The following is a 21,889-nucleotide window of genomic DNA, read 5'->3' on the forward strand; positions in this document are numbered from 1 at the left end:
GGCCTCGTATTGGGGTTCAAATTCGAGAAACTGCGCTGCAGGAGTAAAAAAAGGAGACTGGTCACTATTAAGGGCAAAAAGCAGAAAAAATGAATTATTCCAAAAAAAAGAAAAGAAAAATTGTGGAATGACAAAAATTGTCCATTTTTTTAAATGCCTAAAATACTTGCTCTCGAAAAGTAGAACACGAGCACGAGCAAGGCACATATTGTTTATGCATGATTAGGTACATCTAATTAGTTAGTCTTATCAAATTTAGTCTGCTGACTTTTTATTAATGCTAAAATATCGTCTAAGAAAACCTATATATATATATATATATAAAGTTAGGTATATATCAAATTTTCTTTGGAGAAGAATCGGTCAGCCAATAGATTGCTTGAATAATACAGAAACGAAAGCGAAAGGTTGTTTCGAACTGTCATGTTCTCTTCCGGCGTGCTGTTATTTTGGACTGCAAACGGCGTTAGGTACTGTTCTTGAAGATGTAACCATAAGTTCATCCAAATCTCGACACAGAATTTAAAGAGAGAAAGGTTTCGGCCTCCCATTCAGGTGGTGGTGGGGTCTTCTCCTGCTCACCCGAAAGCAAGCCGGTGCTGTCCTATGTAACGTCCAAAAAAAAAGAGGACGAATTTGAGAAAGACGAAAAGAAAATGACCAATCTGCAGATTAATTAATAATAGAGAAAAAGGAATAGCGTGGAAGACGGTACTGTCTTCATTTCACCTCCTAATAAGCTTCTTGGAAGACAAGAAATGATCTGGAAATCAAAGGGTTTGTTGGCCGAAAAGAATATCTGAAAGCCACCAGCAGCCGTTGTTTACTGCATTTTCTGTCCCCCACTTTGACAGAAGAAAAGAAAAGGGAAACACGTGATGCCCACCTAAAATATGTGTTTCCACTTATTGCCTATATATATATATATATATATATATATATATATATATATATATAATGTGATATTTTGAGGTTTTAATGGTTTGTTACTGTTTCATGAGCCTATTCTTATATAAGTGTTTAGTGTTTCATGAATCTACCTCAAATTATTATAAGACAGATTCATAAAACAATAAGAAATTGTTACTAACCAGTCTCTTTGTAAACTATCAATTTAATTAATTAAACAATTTATATTTGTGATCTGATCACATAAGAATGAAAAACATCTTTAGTGGAAGTTATAAATGCTCACTAGATCGCTATTTGTTGCACTTCATTTCAAGGTCCAACTTAGTTAAAGAATGCCGCAGTTGCTTAAAGAGCAGTGAGAGAGACACGGATGCAAATTGCAGATGGACACACATTGTATTACATTTTAGCGCCGGGAGTGGACGAAAAGGTCATTGCGCAAGAGGATCATTTTATTGTGTTATAATAATTAATATGAATAATCATTATATATATATATATATATATATATATATATAATCAAAATAATCACGTAAGGAGGGTATAAGCTGAAGGCACTTCTGATAAGAGAAGGCAACTTTTTAAGACATGATGAGGTAAGGCACTAAACTTTATTAGAACTGTAGAGCTTGCCAACTCATGAAAGTAACCATCTATTCCAAATAGCCTGATTAAATGTAGGAAAGAGCTAAAATGACTTAAATACCCTTCACGAAAGGAAAATTGCAACCTGATTGATTTCTTTTAGCTTTTTTAAATATATCAAATAATATCATTAATTCGCTTTAAAGTTTAAGCCATAACCAAGTTACCACTATTTATTAATGTCATAATTAGTTGGGTGGATAACTCTTTTTATATTAATGCAGGAAAGTCATGGAAGAAAGCCTTAAGTGTATTTGCAAAATTAGATGTATTTCAGCTGTTATTTCCAGGGATAAAATAGTAATTTCAATCAACTTAACAGTTGACTTAACATAAAAATCTCATGGATGATTTTATTAACCACCAAAAAGCTTATGGGCGAGTTCTTATCAATATAAAAAGGTTAAGTGTCCTTCCAATTATTACCTACTTTTTATAATATATATATATATATATATATATATATATATATATATATATATATATATAGGATTTCTCCGTCTAGGTTTGGATGGAAAATCCTCCCTCTCACATGCTACTATCCATGCAGGTCTGTATGGCTGCAGAATTTATCTTCCTCTCTGTTTCTCTCTCTCTCTCTCTCTCTCTATACACACACACACACACAACTCTTTTTTTTTCCTGTCCCACTCTCTCACCAACTTTTTTCTTTCTCCTTTTTTATTGTTCCATTTCACAGCCTTCCATTCCACATTAAGATTGATGAACCATAGAGAGGGAAAAAGGAAGGCCTAAAAACTCAATATAAAACTAGTCTCATTTCAAGTCCTTTGCTTTCCTAGGACTCATCAATCATAGAATTGAAAGAACAAAAGGAAGAACAAATGCAGGTGAGAGTGAGAGAAAAAATGAGTTGAAAAATATGCAACAAGCATGCTTTTAGCACTCAGCAGAAAAATTACGTAACTGCTTTTCTATAAAAACCAACGGAAGGGGCAGTTTGCCCCCTACAGACAAGGGTGGGAGAGAGAGAGAGAGAGAGAAGAGAGAGCTCTGATACAGGGAAGAGGCTCGCAATGCAATTCTAAGCGAGGCCAGACAACCAAAAGATGTCTGTCAAATACTTGACAGACAAGGAAGGAGGAGGTCGTCTCTTAGGCCAACCACCTTCCAGTCCAAGGCCCTGCTTCAAAGGTGCAAAACCTGAAAGAATGAACCAATAGAAGGACTATACAGGACCATCTGCACTGCAATCACGCTCAACCAAAGCTTGCCGAGAGGTTTCCTCTTGTCCGCAAGTAATCTTCCAAAGAGCTGTTTTTGGTGAAGAAAGAAAAGCTTGGATCCATGCTGCACATGGAGAGTGAGTCATCATCTACATCAAGCAGTGCAAGGTCTAAACAAGACTGAATATCTAGTGTAGAGAATGATTCATCATCTACACCATCAAACTCCTCCGAAGTAGCATTGGTTTGAGATTCGGCCCACTTGGTTGTGTCTTCATCTCCTTGCAGTAGCTTCAGTACCTGTATATGAACAGTTATCAGTTTGAGACAATGAATTCTTTTATTTAGTTACCAGGCAAACAAACTGATAATAATTTTATACTCTAAGCTTTCATTACTCAATGCAAATTTAAAGCATCTAATATTCATTCAATTTTCCCTCTTCTAAAGTCAATGCATCAATATTGTCCTTCCTTTCTTTTAAAGAGAGTCAACATTACAAACTTTGTGCAAGGAATAAGTTGTTTTCCCAAGCTCAACCAACTTGAAATATGCAATCAGATTATATAAAAAGGGGAACATTTCATGCAAAACAGCTTGATATACAGTGAGAATTGTTCTTCAGCAGCCATTACCACTCCCATTTCTGGTCTTAAACATGGTGCACGTCTTAGACACATTGAAGCAGCTAACATCATTCTCTGCATCTGTGCAGCATCATATTTTTGACCCAAACCTGCATCAAGGACCTTGGCAAACTCTCCTTTTTGTAGAAATGGCATTGCCTGTTCGTTAAACACATGCAAGAAGCAAGAAAATTTAAAAAGAATGATCAGTTCAGTCAAGCTGTGAACGCAAGTCGGGGGCATTTGAAGGAGAAAAAGGTCAGGCTCTTACCCACATGACCAAGCTTTCTTGGCCTTTTGGGTACTCGTTGCTAATTGGCTTCCTTCCGGACAACAACTCAAGGAGGAGAACACCAAAAGAATATACGTCAATCTTGCTGTTTATCTTCCCATACATGAAATACTCAGGTGCTAAGTACCTGCAGAAAAGGAAGGAAAACAACTTTCAACATCCTTACTAGAAAATGTTATATTCATGATATATGATTAACACCAACTTGTGAAGGAGGATATAATACGAACCCAAATGTCCCAGCAACATCACTGCTTGTTATATGAGCAGCTGTGGATGCCCATTTAGCCAGGCCAAAATCAGATAGCTGAAATCAAGTGAGAGATACAACTATGTCAGTATATATATATATATAGAAACACTGCAGCATATGTGTCTGCATGAGAAGCTCAGTACCTGGGGCTCAAATGCTTCAGAGAGAAGAACATTTGATGATTTCACATCTCTATGCACGATTGGATGAGAATTGCCATTATGAAGATAATCAAGTGCCTTAGCCACACCAATTGCCACCTTACATCTCTCTGCCCATGATAAAGTTTTATCCTTCGAACCTGATAAATATAATATTAAGATAAGAAACTAAAACATCATCTAAAGTATGATGCTTGCTGAACAGAAACTCACCATGAAGGCTTTCTTCTAAACTTCCTCTAGATACAAAATTGTAAACAAGTAGAAATTTACTTCCTCCGAAACAACAACCAACCAAGGAAAGTATATTCTCATGCTTCACTGATGTGACTATCTCTATCTCCAGCATGAATTCTTTCCAGGCATCATCTGATGGCTTCAAAATTTTTATGGCTGATTCTTTACCATCAGAAAGATGACCCCGGTAGACGCGACTATTTCCTCCGTTTCCAATCAGATTTTCTGACATTGAAAAGAAATGAAAACAAATTAGCATCAGCAGTAACTTCTAATCTGATGATTTCTGAAGGAATAAATGACAGAAATGCTGTGCAACTTGTTTCCGTGTTCTTCCTAAGAAAGGAAAGAGTCACAAGTATGTTTCTTTGGACATTGTCTTTCAAGGAGAAAATCTCGGCAAAATTGTAGAAAGTTACAAGATTAAAAAGTGAAACAAGTTATATGACTAACAAACAAAGAATATGATGAATCACAAAGATAACTGCATCAAAAATGTCATTTACGTTCATGATCTTGAAAATGAAAATATTCAAGTTTATCTTGGACGAGTTTTCTTTGAGGAAAAATAAAATATACCACAGACTTTTGCTTCATAGCCACAACAGAGATAAATAACCTGATGAAAATTGTGATGTGGCGCTGGCAAGTTCTTCATAGCTGAACAGTCTACAAGTAGAAGCGTGCTTTTCACAAAAAATCTGCAGCTCTTTGTGGTAGTCCTTCTGGAGTTCACCTTCTGCATTACCAAATTGATCTGATTCCTTACCTCCAATACTAGCATGAACTTTGTCAACGGCAGCAGTGGAAGTATTTGTATTCACAGGGCTGCTGTTGGAACTTAATGCAGCAGTATACCTACTTGGCAACTGTGCTGCCCATTGAACTACGGGGATCTGTTTCGTAGAATCCGAAGTTCTCCTTTTTGGTAGTATCTTTCTTCTCAGATGCGGCCAACCAGATCTCAGTTCTGGCATCTCTCTCATCAAGAGAGACATGGAGCTTGAAGCAGCTTCCAACTTCAGTGAAGGAGGCAATTCTAGTGGATTGTTGTGATCTTCTGTGGATGACGAGTCACTTGCATAAGGCTCATAAGCTAAAAAGCCTTTCTTGTCATGATCACCAGAACCATTGTTTTGCTTTTGTCCATCCAAATCCATCATGCAAATCTGGCAGGTTTTTCTCTGAATATTCAACTCGAAGGCATCAGCAGTGACTATATCCTCATGAATATTTGTTGAGGAGGCCAAATCTGTACTGCCTGATGAAGCTTTGCAACAGCAATGAGGTGAGTCACCTGATTCAGAGCATGCTTCAAAGTCAGAATTTTTCCCACTGCCTTCATTTGTTGATGCATCATCGGAACCACTGCTCATGGATTTTGGACTCTTGGCTAATGTCCGGTGTATCGCGCCAAATATTCTAGCTCTGCGTGATAGATCTCCTACACCAATTCATTTATACCAAAGTGAAAGGATAAGCCTAAACTCACATTTGGAAAAAAATAATTAGTACAGCTTAAATTTTTTAGAACTTGAGAAGCAAACCTCTACAATTTTCTCCTGATGCTTCTCGCTTGAACAACACCTTCCCATTGCTGACAGCTAGAACTGAACAGATATTTGACAATTGTCTAGCACAATATCTGGCCACTGAAACAGACGACCTAGTAGAAAGGAAGCACTTATCAAGAACAATAACGAGGAAAAAAAAAAATCTTTTCCACCCAACTATCTGCTTATGAAAAGCATTAAATATAAACACAGAAAGCAGAAAAACTAGTAACATTCGTTCATACCCAAGCCTGGTGCTCTTGGTTACGCCAATTATAACAGTTAATGCACCAAACTCCTTTGCTTCCTGTACTAATGTTTTGCGAAGAGAGGATCCACGGGAGATCTTCACTTTAAGATCTACCTGCAGCGATAAGATGCCATGTAAATCATTAGCTCTTATACCGAGACAATTGTAAGAGACAAGAAAAAAGAAGAATTTGAGGAGAAACTTTAAGCAAAGCCCCCACCTGCTTCAAATTGCAGAAGCCTTCATAAACTGAAATAACAGAGTCAAATGTGTTCACCAAACAAACAACAGAAGATTTACCGCCGGATCGAGCTTCGACTGGATAACAAAGTAGCAAAAATTTATAAGAAAGACGCAAGCATAACATGATTAAACGATCTCTGTGATGAACCCTTCACAGTAGAAAGAAGAAAAAACGGAAGCACAACATTTGGAATGCAACCCTTAGAAAAATAATCTAAAATTGGTAACACTTCCCCTGTTTAACTTGCATAATAGACTAATAGCTAGTATAAGACGATTCCTTTCTAATTTTTTTTTTTCCTTTTCTACTACAGATCTCCTTGGGTAGCAATCATTACAAATCCAGAGGCCAAGATGCAAGAGCCGACTCCCAAACCAAAAATTGGAAACAAAAAAAAAATTAAGTGAAACAGAAAAATATGCATAAAAGGCAAAGCAGAAAAACAAAACAAAAAAAGGAACAAAATCACAAAATCGAAACAGACACGCACTTTCAACAGCCCATAATATTAAAAAGAAAGGTACACAGAAATCAGGACGAACCGACGATCAGTAACATAGACCACGATGAAATGTATGTTCAATGGAATATAATAAATGCAGACCAAGGTAATTCATTTATTGCAGACGAACGAGATGAAACAAACTCATAAATGCAACATTACATGGACATGAGTACCAATGAATCCAAACACCCAAGTGGGAGAAAAAAAAACTAACAAAAAATGGATGAAACAATAAATTGGTCGAAAAAATTATCCGAAATTTTCCAAAAGATGGACAAATGGTAGAACCCAGAAATGAAAATTTGAAATCACCGTCGACGAAACACCCGGCAGGAAACCAGAGAGAAAGAGAGAGAGAGAGAGAGAGAGAGAGATACCCGGATCCTTGAGTACATGAAGAGCGATAACTCGATCTCCCGGTTGAGCAACTTTAACAAGAGCCCAAGTGAGCAATTCCTTGCTTTCAGAATCCAAATTCACCCCGACCAACACCGTCTTCCCTCCTGCGGCAGCCCCCCGCTCTCCTCCTCCTGCTCTTCCGAATTTCCCATCCTCGTCATCTTCTCAGGAGAAATGGAGAAGCCACTACTACAACCCCCGTAACCCACACGATCACCGCATGGTGGTCATTGCCTTTCCTGCTATCTGTCAGAGAGAGAGAGAGAGAGAGAGCGAGCGAGGAGGAATAATAACTGCTCCGTATAGAATTCAGGACATAACTGCTCTATGGAGAACTCAGGGTGAAGGGAACCCAGAATTACTCAAAGCATGGTCAGGGTGACAACCATGACGCAGAATACAGAAGAACAGAGAGAGAGAGAGAGAGAGAGAGAGAGAGGGAAGGAGGGAGGGCGAGAGCGTTCTATATAGACAAGGGAGACAGAAGGAGCTCAGAATTCTTCAAACGTGTTCATGGTGATGAACCATCATCCTAAAATATTGAGAGAGAAAGAGAGAGAGAGAGAGAGATTGTGGACCTGCATCCCCCGGCCACCACTCTAAGACACTTTCCTCCAATGGCGACCCTGCCACGCCCGGCCCCCGCTCCCTCTTTCCCTCGTCTTTTTTTCTCTTTTCCTCCTTTTTTTTTTTTTTTTTTCTTGCGCCCGTTGGACTTTTTTGAAATTTCCCTATTTAACCCTGCTACTTCCCCAATATGACTTGCAGCGTTCCCCTAGAAAGCTTTCCATCTTACCCACTGAAACGTTGGGGGTTTCTTGGTGACTCACTTTAAGTCAATTTGTTCAATGACATTTTAAAATTTATTTATTTATTTATTATTATTGTAGTTATTATTGGCGCTTGAAAACCACCTAACGATTCATTAAATTTAAGAATTTACACTTGACTGACTTAAAATCCAAAAAGAGATGAATTTGTCTTGCATCAAACTAGATGGGAATTAATGAAACGCGGTTTAAGTAACTCCATCCATCTCGTAGTTTGGCCATTAATGTGGTTATGATATGATTGTGCATTTAAAATGTGTGATTTAAATTCGATTGTGAATTTAAAAATTAGATTTGGATTGCATTCTAGTTTCGATTTTAAAGTTAGGATTCAAATGCATATTTTGCTTCATTCAAATGCGAACATTTGATAAAGTGGATATGATAAAAGGATATAATTTGCTTCATTTACATCTATATATATATATATACATTTTACAAAATTCTAGAATCCGCTACTTGATCATAATTCCATGAAAGGTCTCATATTTTTTGTTTTTCTCACGTGAAACTCACTTGCAAAGTGTCGGCCAAGTTGAAGTGGATGACGTTGATGCACTTTCCAAATTCTTTGTCCTGCCAGTGAAGGCATTGATGCCCTCTTTCCTTTCTTAATAACGACGCTGTCTAATTTAACTGACAAGACCATAAGGTACTTCCTGGTAATATAGTACAAAATTTTTTGTCTAAAAAGAAATTTTCTAATGTCTTAACGGTGACTGCACACTTGCTGTCATGCCACGGGTGAAATATAGGGAATGTCAAAGTATCGACCGGAAACTGGATCCATTTAATCACATCCATTAAAGAAAACAGGATCCAGATCCTAATTGGACTTGGACTTCCTGGGCTGTTTTAAGTGACCAAATCTGAAACCATGCCCATGATCCAGAAACCATATGGAGAAATCCATGTAAAATTTGGCTGGCTCTCAACCCCGCCCATGTTAGGGTTCTGTTCTAAGAATTGAAATCCAAGTCCAAGTCTCAATCTGAATCCCATTAAGATACCTCCGGTTTGGTCAAATTTGATAAACAGTGAATCCGATTAGATCCAAAACAACCCAGCTTTCCATGCCCCAAGGACTATTGCATAGCTAGAGAAGCTGGCAGGTCGGTGAAATCTAGTTGCTAGTTCAATTTATGGAAAGTATTATTCTTTTAGGCTGCAAATGGTGGATGCTTAATACTCCAATTCATGGACAAAACATCCTTTCTACCCAAGTTTTGAAATAGTCCTAGACACTCGGAACATGAGAATGGGTAAGGGGGTCTCGACTTCCATGGGCATCGAACCCCAAACCCCACTTCCATTCAAACCTTAAGGGGCCATTTGATGCATTGGAACTATGGAGTTGGAAAGAAGTTTTCATAAACTTATTTCAAGAATTGAAAAAACGGAAACAAAATCCAGATTTCCAAAACCTCTTTGTGTTTGTTGGGTTTTATGTTCTAGGAAATAAATTTCTCAGTTTGATAAGAATAAAAGAAGAAAAAACAAAATAGCTGGATTAAGCATTGCTTGAGAAACCAACGGTAACTTTTTTCATCCTAATTTTTTTTTTCACGCCTTGAAATGGAAAGAAATTTCCAAAAAAAAAAGTTTATGAAAACCAACTCAACGTTTACTTTTTTCATCCCAAGTTTGATGGGCAAGAAAAATTTTCAAAAAATTGAATTTTACTTACATGGCTACAAGAAATATCGTGCCCATCAAACAGTCCCTAAAATACTTCAACATATTATTCAAATTTAAACATTTTATCCTTTGACTCATAGGTTATGACATGTTTGCAAAGACAAAGAGGCTATCATCCTTCACAAACAAGCTACCTCTTGCCCACTTGCTCCACTTATGAATCATGAGCTCCATATTCTTGAAAGGTCTCTCTAGTCAAACATTGTGAATATAAAGCTTTTGGAGCAAATCAATTTCATCATTATACTTTGAGATGTTGCTTAGGAGAATAATTTCCTAGTTGCTTTTCCATTTATTTGATATTATATTTTCTTTAACTTTGTTACCTACCCTTGAATGTGCTGTGCTACCTTTATTTGTTGAGAAGTTCTATAAAAGCTCTTGTATTTATGGACAATAGAAATTTCTTCATTGACCTCTCATAATTGCTCCATTTTATGAGCTAGATTTCATATTCATTGTTCTATTTCACGTTTTTGAAATTAATCCTCGAACCCAAAGACGAAACTTGGGTATCCATCCATCCTTAAGGTTAAGGATTGATAACTTTGGGTAACAAAAAGCAGTTAAGTTTAAGAAAGGAGAGAGTTTTGTCCTTGATTTGAAGATGGCCTTGGACATAAATGAAATCTTTGGAATGATATTGAAAATGGAATATAGAAAGTTTTGCATGAGATATGAATATATTTATATGATCGTTTGAGTAAAATTAGTCAAGTAGGGTCGATCCCTATGTTGGAAAACCAACAATCAATCTAAATAATTTATTTTTATTGTACAATTTGGACTTTGTGAGGATTTAAAAAATGAACTGTCAAACTCATCCAACTTTTAAAATTTTAGGAAAATTTATGTTTTTAGACATACATTTTGCTTATAATAAAAAAAACTATTTTTTATATTTTTTTCTCATAAGAGCCATAGACGGAATGATTTATTTATTTATTTTAACTTGAAAAAGGAAAAAAAGCTTTGACTGCACTTTATAGGTTGTACAGTTGTAGCTAACTTTTGTCTGCTTAGCTTTCAGGTTAACATAAGTCCACTTCAAGTCCTTGTTTGATAATTTTCATACTAACTAGAGTCTTCTAGTCTTTATAAAAGTTTTCCAACATACCAAGGGCCTATGTAGAAACAAGTTGAGTCATTATAGTGGTATTTGAGATGGTTCATTATCAAACGTAGAGTCACTCACACATACCGATGCATATGACTTAAATAGGTGAATTACGATATTCAAAAAATTTAGTCCTGTATCTAATATTGGAAATGACTCTTTGTGGTTCATAACATTTTTGGATGGAACCCATAGTTATTAGGAAGGAAGCATGGTTGGGGTCCTATAAAATCAGGAGAGTGAGTCCAACATGGGAATGTGATGATGAATCATTACAATTATGGTTAAAGATTTTTGGTACTTTCCTTTTTACTCCATCTTTACTAACAAATAAATAACCTTCTTAGTATACTGACATACCGGGGCTGTCTTGATCCTTGAATAGAAGAATGTTTTTGTTTAAAAAATTAAAAATAATAGGAGAAATTTAAAAAATTGAAATAAAACGAGTAAACATAGAAAATAGTTGATAAAATAAAGACTATTATTAAAAAAGAGGCTCGAGTTTTATTTGGTAATGAATATTATATCTTTTTCCCGTTACCTAATCCAAATGGGACTCCCTGTCATCACATATATATACTAAAAAAAGACGAGTCTCTCTTTCTCCTTAGAAAACGACCATGATTGCAAATAAGAATAATTGTTAGAGTCTTTTTCTTTTTTCTGTAGTCCCCCCCAACTCGGTAGCAGTTTTTCAGTTTCACGCCTTCCTCTTCAAGCTTTTCAGAAACATACCTTTTCTTTTTTGATATTTAGACAGAAGATGACTTCCACATGCTCATCGAAATTACTAAAATGCCCCTAATTTTTGAAGGAAGGGTGGTTGAGTTCTCCCCTGATAAGGGCAAAATCAGGAAAAAAAACCGTGGAAGTTACTATTTTACAGGCAAATGAAGTGTTATTTTTGACAAAAATGACATAAATACCCTTTAGAGCACAAGGCCATGTCAGCTACCGAACACACGAAGCCGCTTTATCTGCCTTTCTTCTACTTGAATAATACTGTTAAATAACGTCTCATATCTAGCTAGTCCGAACATGCTATAAGTTAAGCCCCCCCCCTAACAAGGACTCAAAATAACAAAAATACCCTTGATGTTTAAAGTTATAGATGAACCGAGTGAGCTAAACTGTACTGTACAAGGCCAGGTCAAACTCGCCTCAATTGTCCGAGCCACCGACTCACAGCTGAAGCTCAGCTCGACTCATTTGAACTTGTTTATCAACTTCCGATTTGGCCTAGTTTTACTCTCTCAACTATTTCCTATAAATTGGAACTGCCTGAAAGTGAGCGGCATATTCATTTAGCGATACATTTTTATTTTTTGAAGAAGAATTCATTTTTCGTACAAGTTTTTGACGTGTCATAAACGGCTTAGATGTTCAACCATTAATTTCATTGGAATGGCTTGTCGGTGTCATATTGACCTAATCAGTCTTCTTTTTGACGTTTTTCCGTGGCCTTGAGTCACACCCCATCACCCACAAAACACCAGCCCGACTCGGGTCTGTCCTAGACCGTCCTTAAGCTCACCGAGCTTAGCTCAACAAATCAATAATTAAAAGAGATCTTCAACTTCCGTCAAAGGCTTCCGCCTGATTTGCGTGTGCCTAGTGAAGATGGAGAAGGTGACACCTTTACTTGATTCCCATAAAACAGACTAAGCTCAAGCTCGACTTGTTTAACTCGTTTTATGTTAACGTTTAACTCATTTAATTGTTATTCATTTAACTATTCTTTCACTATATTTTAGCATTCATTAAGCAGTTGAATCGAATCAAGTTTAAACGAACTGATCTGAGTTATTGCAACTCGAATTTAACTCGTTTAACATTTTAAGCATACATTCAACCCGACTTATTTATAAACGAGTTGAGTTTTGACAAGTGAGTTAGACTCAACTCAAACTCGCTCGACTTATTATGCAACCCTAATTCCACTAAGTATCCACTTTTTTCTACATAAAAAAATCTGACGATCTAAAAAATTATAACTACTCAAAGAAAAATCGGACTCGATTTAACACATAAAAGAAGTTAACGAGCCAAAACAGGTAACAAAAACAAAGATTAAAAATTTGGAGTAAAATTAATTTAGAAAAAAGCCTAGATATGAATCTAGGTCTTCGCCACATTTTGAAGAATTAATTTCGTGGAAAAGGAAGCTTTGGATGTTGGTAGAGTTTAAATATATAAGAAATTTATGAAGGGGCGCTAGAATTTTATAACATATCATAGGCAACCGCTGGGCGTACGGACATCAGCAATACCATGGTGGGCGTGACGTATCAAGATTCTGGCTGCCCCTGATTTCGACGCATCCCACGCTTCCCCACGCATCGGATCCACTACCTTGTTAAAATTAACAACCAAAAAATTAAATTGGAATTTCTCATCAAACCACAAAAAAATTTACATGTAAGTTTTTTTTTTTTTTTTTTGAGAGAGAGGGAGTGGGGAGGGGCAGTGGCAGAGATAGAAAATTTGGTTGGAAGGACCCTCGTTTAAAAATATTTATTTTTGGTAGAGACTTATATGTATATAAAGTAATAAAGATAAATGTTTAAAATGTCCATTTAAAAATAAAAAATTTCAAGAGACTGTCATGTGGTTCCACCAGTGAGGAGGGGGAATCAAGGAAAACACAAATTGGTATTCATAAGATAACACCCTCTCTCTCTCTCTCTCTATTTTTATAAAACACAAAGGCACATACATATACAAACAAAAGCCAATCTCCACCTTGTGTAGTAACTTTCATGCATGTCATCTTTTATTCTTTCTTTCTCTCTCTCCATATATGGCACAAAGGCACATACACATACAAACAAAAGCAAATGTACACCTTGTTCAATAACTGTCATGCATGTCATCTTTGATTGTCATATTCATGCATGCCATCTTTTATTATCATATTGATTATGAAAGTGGATTAGGTTATCACATAATAAATATAATTCAACATTTTAGAGAAACATCCGAACAAAAAAAACACACTTAAGTTTTGTGTGTTTTTTTTTTCCTGTTTTAATTCAACCCCTTATTTCCAAGAGGACGACTTGTCCTGCTTCCTATCTCCAAGGCCATTTTCCACGTTAGGCGGTCAACAAGGAAATCCAATTTTTATCTTGTCACTATAAGGGTATTTTTGTCTTTTTTTAAAATGTTTTTTTAAACATTTTAAATGCCTAAAATATACCCCTTTTCCGGTTGTTTACTATATAAAAAGGCAATTAAATGGAAGGCAATTAGAACTGGACACATTTTTTGCCATTTTTAGAATTGTGCCCGGGCTTGATTTCTATAAGACCTCAGTCAAATATGGAGCTCAGATTTGGAATTGGTTATGAACTGCATATTAAATCCTAACATGGTTACCTAGTGGATTTAGATTTATTTACTAAATCCAACCAAATAGATTTGAAATCAGATTAGGGGCGGAGCCAGAAATTGTTTGAGGAGGACCGAATTAAATTTTTAAAAATTTGAGTAGTTCAAAATTTTTACATAAAACAAGTGAAATTTTATAAAATTTACATGTAACTTTTTTTAATTGAGGTATATTTAATCCATCCATATCCCACTTCTACATACATAAAACATAAAACGTTTAATTGCTTACTGGAAATCTGGATTTTATAAAATCCAAGAATCCTGTGACCCAAGTGAAGATCTCATAAAATTGAAATATGGAAAATACGTGAATTTGAGAGCGGACCACAATCAGAATCAATGCTGCAAAATAATGACAAAATCCTGATTCCAGATCCATCCATCCCATTTGCAAAACCAATAGGGACGAAACAAAGCCTGTATCACTTCAGTGGACACCAGATCTTTTCTTGAACTCACCAAAATACCCTACATTTGAAAAAAAAAAAAGAAAAAAGACCAGTATAAGGGCAAACATGGAATGGGCAAAAGTTTCATTTTGAAATGACCAAAGTGCCATTTATTTTTTTAAATGACCAAGATACCTCAAAAAATGCCGCTATACCAAGGACATTTCTGCCAACGAAAACTAATCCCGAGTGGGGACAAGGGGCTGGCAGTGAGTTGAGCCCCTAGAATTTGACTCCAACTCGCTTCGATAGACTCGACTTGAATTCGACTCGTTTATAAACTAATCGAACTTGAGTCAAACGACCCAAATTCTAGTTGTAGGAACTTGGCTCAATTATATAATAAATGTTGAATTATAATGAAAAAAATAGTTAAAATGAGTAGCAACTAATATGTTTAAATGAGTTAAAAAAACCAATGCATGTTTCACATAAACAAGTTAAACGAGTAGAGTTCGAGCCCTATTGTCAAGTCAAGCTTGATTTGAGAGTTCAAAAACGAGTTTACCAAGTTGAGTCGAGCTGTACAGCACGGCTATATTGGAAACCAAAATGTTACTGTTAATAATTGATTGTAGGCGATGCTTGCCTGGGTTGGGACTAATAGTTCATATTCTTGGAATGAACGCAGATTAACATACCAAAAGGAAAATTTCATTAGAGAGACTAACTATAATTTCAAAATTTTGAAGCAGTTAAATATAATTTTTTAAAATTTTATATAAACTAAATAAAATTTATTGAAATTTACATGTAAAATTTAAAAGGGTCTTTAAGTTTGCGGTAATAAATGCAAGGGAGAGAATCTTCCCTGCTGCGTTGCATGGAAAAATATTACTGTTAATATTTTCAAATTTTGTTTTTAACCACTGTAAAAATTTTGAAAAATATACACTGGGATGGTCCTAGACAGTTCAGCCCTTGCAAACAGTAAAGGGCAACCGCCTGGATTTTTAGTTTTACTGTTGGAGAGATTTGAACTTTCTATTATTGTTTTAACCCGACCTGGCTTTAATGCGCTAAGTAGGTTCACGAACCCAACTTGAAAATTTTCACTTAAATAAATTCTAAAAGTATATACTATGCTTCTAGTATAAAGTGTTTAACGATAAAATGTATGGTCCTTAGAATGAAATGTAAATTTGGTTTCATTGCAATATCCCAAAAATTTAGTATCTCATTCAAGATTGTGATAAATCTTTAAGGACTTGTAAAAAAGGTTATCAGTTAGTTAGTTATCATGGTTCTTAGTCTTTTATGAGGTTGGAACCGAAACTGTTAAGGGGTAAATTGGGATCCGTCGAACCAGGAGCTCGAGCTTAAAAGTGGGTTGGGTTGTTATAATGGTATTAGAACAGGTTCAACACTCGGACATCGGGTCCCACACGCGCAGACGCGTGTGCTTTAAGATGGTGAATTGTACCACTCTAAAAATTTAGTTTGGTATTGAAGATTGTGAGTGATCTTTAAGGACTTATAAAATAGGTTATTAAATAAATGGTTATCCTGGTTTTTAACATTTTTGAGGTTGAAGCCGAAATTGTTAGGGGTAAGTTGAAATTCACCAAACAAAGCCTAGAAGTGGGTCGGGTTATTACATTCATTTACACAAAGTTAAACTTTTTGTGCTTTAAATTAAAAAAAAAGTAAGTTTTTGAAGCACCTAAACAAGAGAATAGGTAGGTGTGGGCATGAGCAATTGTCCACACATGCCCACAAAAGTATATATTTTCATATTAAAGTTTCATAGCAGTTTTCTTCATTTATATACAGGTACACCTTAAAAATATAAAATTATATAACTAATGTCTCTTAAACAAAGTTTTTTGGCTTGGCTTCACCCTTTGGAGACAGAGTAGGTTTGGGTCGAATTAACCAATAAGCTCATTGGTCCCATTTTCCCTCCATACACTTTGAGCTCCTGTCTCGCCTGGGCCCATTTTTTCAGCTCCTTCTATTAATTTTATACTTTAGCAAAGTTAATTGGTCTTGCAATTTGTTTTAAATAAAAGTCCAACCTATGTCCATTTATTTACAAATATTTACAAAAAGGATGATGCTGGTTTGCTGCGTTATTTGAAAAACGATAAATAATTGTGTAAAATAGTGAGTGGCCTGTCAGATTCCCGATGGTTAAAACTGAAAACTTCATTTTCAAAACAACCACAAAATCACTGATTAATTTAGGCAATAAAGTTTAGATTTTAACAATTTAATAACATCCGACCGATATATATATATATATATATATATATATATATATATATATATATATATATATATATATAAACTATGTGGTAAAACCGGTATAACGCATAGAAGAAAATAGCGAGCGACAAAAATGGTAACAGAAGTCAGAAAGAGAGTTTAAAATTTAAACTAAAACTAATTTAGTAAAGGATGTCCATATATGAATACAGAATCCCAGATCTTCGCCAGATTTTGTAGAATTGATTTCATGAAAATGAAAAAGGTTGTTGACAGAGTTTAATTATATAAAAAACTTAATGAAGGGCACTTGAATTTTATAATAGATCGACAGGCAGCCACTCAGTGTACGGACGTCCGCAAACCTTGGTGGGAGTGACGCATCAAGATTCTGCCTGCCCCTGATTTCGACGCATCCCCACGCTTCCCCATGCACTCTCATCCACTGCCTTACCTTGTTAAAATTAACAATCAAAAAATTTAAATTGTAATTTCTTGTGAAACCTAAAAAAAGAATATTTTAAAAAACAAGAAAAAACTTGTATATAAGCAAAAGAAAATATTTTTTTAAAGTTTTAATAAAAATTGAATATTCCACCAAAAGTGTAGCCGTTCAATCGGCTGATTTATTGAATCCATGTTAACATTGTATCTGTGAATATGAGGTTAGTGGCCCACCCTCCAAAGAAAACATAAAGGTCCTTCATTCCTATCGTCTTTGGGGCCTTTGGGTTCTTAACTGGTGTCGGGAATTAAGTAGCATAATTTTATACTTAATATGCTAAGGTTTTGTACTTATTATCACTTATGAAGTGAGATTACAGCTTTGTCAACTAATCTGCACTCGTTAAGAAATAGGGCATGTAAGCATGAAAGGAAAACGACTGAATAAAAATACACAAATTGGTAAGCATATTTTGATACTCTCTCTCTCTCTTATCTCTATATGATACAAAGGGCACATACATATATAAACAAAAGCCAATCTTTTATGCTTTCTCTTTTTCTCTCTCTGCATCTATCTATATATATATATATATATATATATATATATATATATATATATATATATATATATATATATATATATAAACAAACAAAAGCCAATCTACACCTTGTTAGTAATTGTTGTGCACGTCATATTTATGTTATCATATTATAATTCAAGCTTTTACAGGAACATTCTCAATTTCTGAAAACATATGAGGGGCCTTTGTCAAAATCCAATGGGCCGGCCTTTGCTCAGTAGCGGAGCCAGAAAAATTTACCGGAGTGACATTTATTTAAAAATACTCAAATATGGTGGGGGGTAAATATTTAAGACTTTTATTTAAAAATAAAGAACTTTTATAAAACTTGTGTGAGCAACTGCATACACTAGTCACAATGTAACTACGCCACTGCCGGTGCTTGTTCAGCTCCAGCCCAAATACTGCACACCAAATACTGCACACCTCTCTCTCTTTCCTTTTATTTTCCCTCTAAACGGGTCCAACCTAGGCTGGTGGCAAGGACCAACATAACCTGGTTTTCTGGTATTTGTAAAGTTTCTTAGCTAGGTGTCCTGTAATGTGACAGGATATCCATGAAACCACCGAAATAAATGAAAAAGTGCCGAAAATGTGACCAAGTCGACACTCAGTCAGGTGTTTGGTGTGCAAACGTCCTTTCAAAATGTACATTTTGGGACACTTAGTCCACTAAGTAAAAAAACGTGACTCCTTCGTGTTTCCGGCGGCGAAGACGTCGGTCACCGACAAGGCCACACGCATGGTGGGCGACCATTCTCAGAGTTTTGATTGAGGGGCACTTTGGTCATTTGAAAGAGGCTTTTGCCCTTTTCATTTTTTCATTTTAAAGGAGATCATCTTTTTAAAAAAAAGCCATTTTGGTAATTTCAATTCTCACACAGCAGCTCCCATGTCCATGCCCAAAAAAAAAAAAAAAAAAACCATTTCCGATACATTATGGGTAGAGCAAGTGAGTCAATTGTGAACTAAGTTGTGTTCTATCAACCAGATATAATGCTCGCTAGTTCAATGAACTACTAACAATTGAGAGTTCTGATCTCCTTCCTTAAGCCATTTGCACCTTTTCATCGCACCTCAGAAGCCTGGTGAACTCTAAGTTAAGCTGCCGTTCTTTGGACAGAGCCTCTACGCCCCCCTCCTCCATATCACGCCAGTTGAGCTAAATCTAATTTTGAGCTTTCACTATCATTTAGGGGAGATCAACGGCTCCTGACCTGTGCCACCTACTCAGGTTCCTTCGGATAATATCAAGTTTCTAAAAGAGCCTGAGCAGTGAGCATTGCATAACCGCTGATGGGAGAGAACCAGGCAACCAGCTAGTTCTAATAAAATCTATGCAGCCATCCGTATCTTCCCAAAATTGGAGATATATGTGTAACAACCCGACCCACTCCTGAGCTCGAACCTTTGATTTGGTGGATCCCAACTCTCCCCTTAGCAGTTTCAGCTCCAACTCCAAAAAGGGTGGAAACTAGGATAACCATTTATGGTAATGACTCCTTTTATAAACCCTTGAAGATTCCTCTTAATCTTCAATACATGACTAAACATTGGGGCGTTATAATCCACCCCCTTAAGGCACACTCGTTTGCGTATGTGGGACCCTAGGTCCGAGTGTTGAAACTGCTCTGATACCACTGTAACAACTCGACCTATTTCTGGGCTCGGGCCCCTGGTTTGGTGGATCCCAACCTGCCCCTTAGCAGTTTCGGCTCCAGCCTGAAAAAATCTAGGAATTAAGACAACCATTTATGGTAATGACCCATTTTATAAACCCTTGAAGATTCCTCATAATCTTCAATACGAGACTAAACATTGGGGCGTTACAATATAAAATGGCGTATTCTGCCATATCAAGTGCTTCTCTGTCTAATCTCAACAAGAGAGGGTTATGATCAGAGATTGATCGCGGCAGCATGTCCAATACTACAGTTTGCAAATCATCTTCGGCCGAGCAGTGAGAGATGTAGCATCGACCAATTCTACTCATTACATTGTTTGCCCTTTCTCTTTTGTTGTTCCAAGAAAATTTCATAACGTCGTTGCACATTTCCAAAAAGCCACTCTCCTCTACGAACTTGGATAATGCCAGTCAGACAGCCATCGCAGGGGCTCTCCCCAATTTCTCACTACAACCTGAAAGGGAATTAGAATCTCTCATGTAAATGATGGTGCTGGGCCACCGAAGAATCTGGGCCGATAGAGGTATGCATCTCCTCTTGGGATAGTAGGCTAAATCGGTTTGTATCCGGCTCCCTCAAAGGAATAGTGTTGCTCATTCGTGGTTGATCGTCATGCTTTGTGGGGGAAGGCTGATTTGCCTTTGAATTTTGGATCTGATCACATTGTGATATTTGTTGTCATTCTAGATCCAAAATCATTTTAGAAAACTATTGAATATAGCTTTATTTGCTCCTTCTTTTATGAAAATGAATTTGTTTGTAATACATGCTCAAGAGGTGTAATATGACACTCTTACACTAAAATCCACACTGGTAAGAATACGTTTATTTAAAGTTTTATAGCACTAAAGTGCCAGTAGATGATAACTTTATTTTCCTCAAAAGAGAGATAGGTTAGTATTGATCCAAAGTTGCATCATTTCAAAGGTAAAGAAAAAAAAGGAAAAGAAAAATTCTTTTGGCCTTGCATAAGAATTAGGATGTCATTTTGATCCAAATATGGTTGTTGAATCGTATAGTATAATATTGCAATGAGGATCATGTGTTTAAAATTCATATTAGTTGTATTGTGGATATTGCTAGTTTAGATATATGGTAATAAAATCTGAATCTTTATATTCATGTAACATTTGGTAATTGGATCTATTTTATTGCTTGAGATCCACCTTACATACGACCATGATTTAAAATTAAAAATATATATATTTGGATATATGGTTAAACATCCATATCCTGCCTATATTAGATCCAAGGATATTATGCTATTTGTTTACTTGTGAATCCAACTATGTTAGTATGCTACTAAGTAAGTTCTTGTTTGAGAATAAATTTGTTTTTTCAATAGTTGTCATAAGGAGTAAGATAACACTCATGAATATAATATATCCATATTAAGATCTTTGGAAATTTATAATGCATGTTAAAATGCAGATCTAGAAATTTGGAAATTTATAATACATGTTAAAATGCAGATCTAGAAATTAAAGAATATGTCTGCAAATACATATGTATTGAATACCCAAATAAAATATGGTCTGTGAAGTTTTTTATGCATGGCATGAAATTATTTTAATAGTAGAAATAAAATGATGCATTTGATGATCAAGTTTGATCAATTTGATATCTTCATAAGCAGTCAGACAACGAACTGACTGAGAATCAGTTTGACAATGAATCAACTGAAGCTTATTAGTAAGTTCAATGATCATCTTGTATGGATTAGTTAGTGAAATAACTAACTGAGTTTGATTCATCTATTCTTTTCTAGACATTTATAAGTTTCAAAAGTAGAGAGCTCCTTGATTATATTTAAATTGTTGTTGAATGCATTTGTTGCTAGAGCTACTTGTTGACCTTGATGAAAAAAATGATAAATTTGACATGTGAGTAAGTGATAGATTCACTTGTGATAACCTGAAAATTTGCTTTCATATATGGTGAGTTAAATATTTGATACAAGGTTATATTGATAAAGACAATACAAGATGAAAGTCCTTGTACAATTTAAAATAGTCATCGAGATAATTGTATTGCTTTTATTATACATAGTCACAATAATGATTGTGTATGTTGTGAATGAATTAGATGACTGTGAATTGAAAAGTGGGAGCATGTCTGAGTATTATTGTCATATGGTTATGTATTGCATGAATTTAGAATGAATGTTTGGAACTCTGTTGTTAAAGGAGTTATGTAATTGAGGAAAACAATAAA

General features: G+C 35.7%; 1 protein-coding gene across 1 annotated transcript in view; it reads right to left on the reverse strand.

Moving 5' to 3' along the window:
- Nucleotides 1-2,431: 2,431 nt before the first annotated feature.
- The window catches only part of LOC116267012 (protein kinase STUNTED-like), a 67,264-nt gene continuing 47,806 nt past the window's right edge, over nucleotides 2,432-21,889 (reverse strand). Inside the window, exons 2-12 of the mRNA XM_031648555.2 lie at nucleotides 7,243-7,428; nucleotides 6,337-6,434; nucleotides 6,112-6,230; nucleotides 5,861-5,979; nucleotides 4,933-5,757; nucleotides 4,290-4,538; nucleotides 4,059-4,216; nucleotides 3,893-3,969; nucleotides 3,642-3,789; nucleotides 3,380-3,529; nucleotides 2,432-3,044 (exon numbers count right to left, since the gene is read on the reverse strand). Of these exons, the coding sequence (XP_031504415.1) occupies nucleotides 2,778-3,044; nucleotides 3,380-3,529; nucleotides 3,642-3,789; nucleotides 3,893-3,969; nucleotides 4,059-4,216; nucleotides 4,290-4,538; nucleotides 4,933-5,757; nucleotides 5,861-5,979; nucleotides 6,112-6,230; nucleotides 6,337-6,434; nucleotides 7,243-7,428 (2,396 nt within the window). The 3' untranslated portion in view covers nucleotides 2,432-2,777. The remainder of the gene's footprint in view (nucleotides 3,045-3,379; nucleotides 3,530-3,641; nucleotides 3,790-3,892; nucleotides 3,970-4,058; nucleotides 4,217-4,289; nucleotides 4,539-4,932; nucleotides 5,758-5,860; nucleotides 5,980-6,111; nucleotides 6,231-6,336; nucleotides 6,435-7,242; nucleotides 7,429-21,889) is intronic.

This window comes from Nymphaea colorata, chromosome 13 (genome assembly GCF_008831285.2).
Source record: "Nymphaea colorata isolate Beijing-Zhang1983 chromosome 13, ASM883128v2, whole genome shotgun sequence".
NCBI lineage: Eukaryota > Viridiplantae > Streptophyta > Magnoliopsida > Nymphaeales > Nymphaeaceae > Nymphaea > Nymphaea colorata.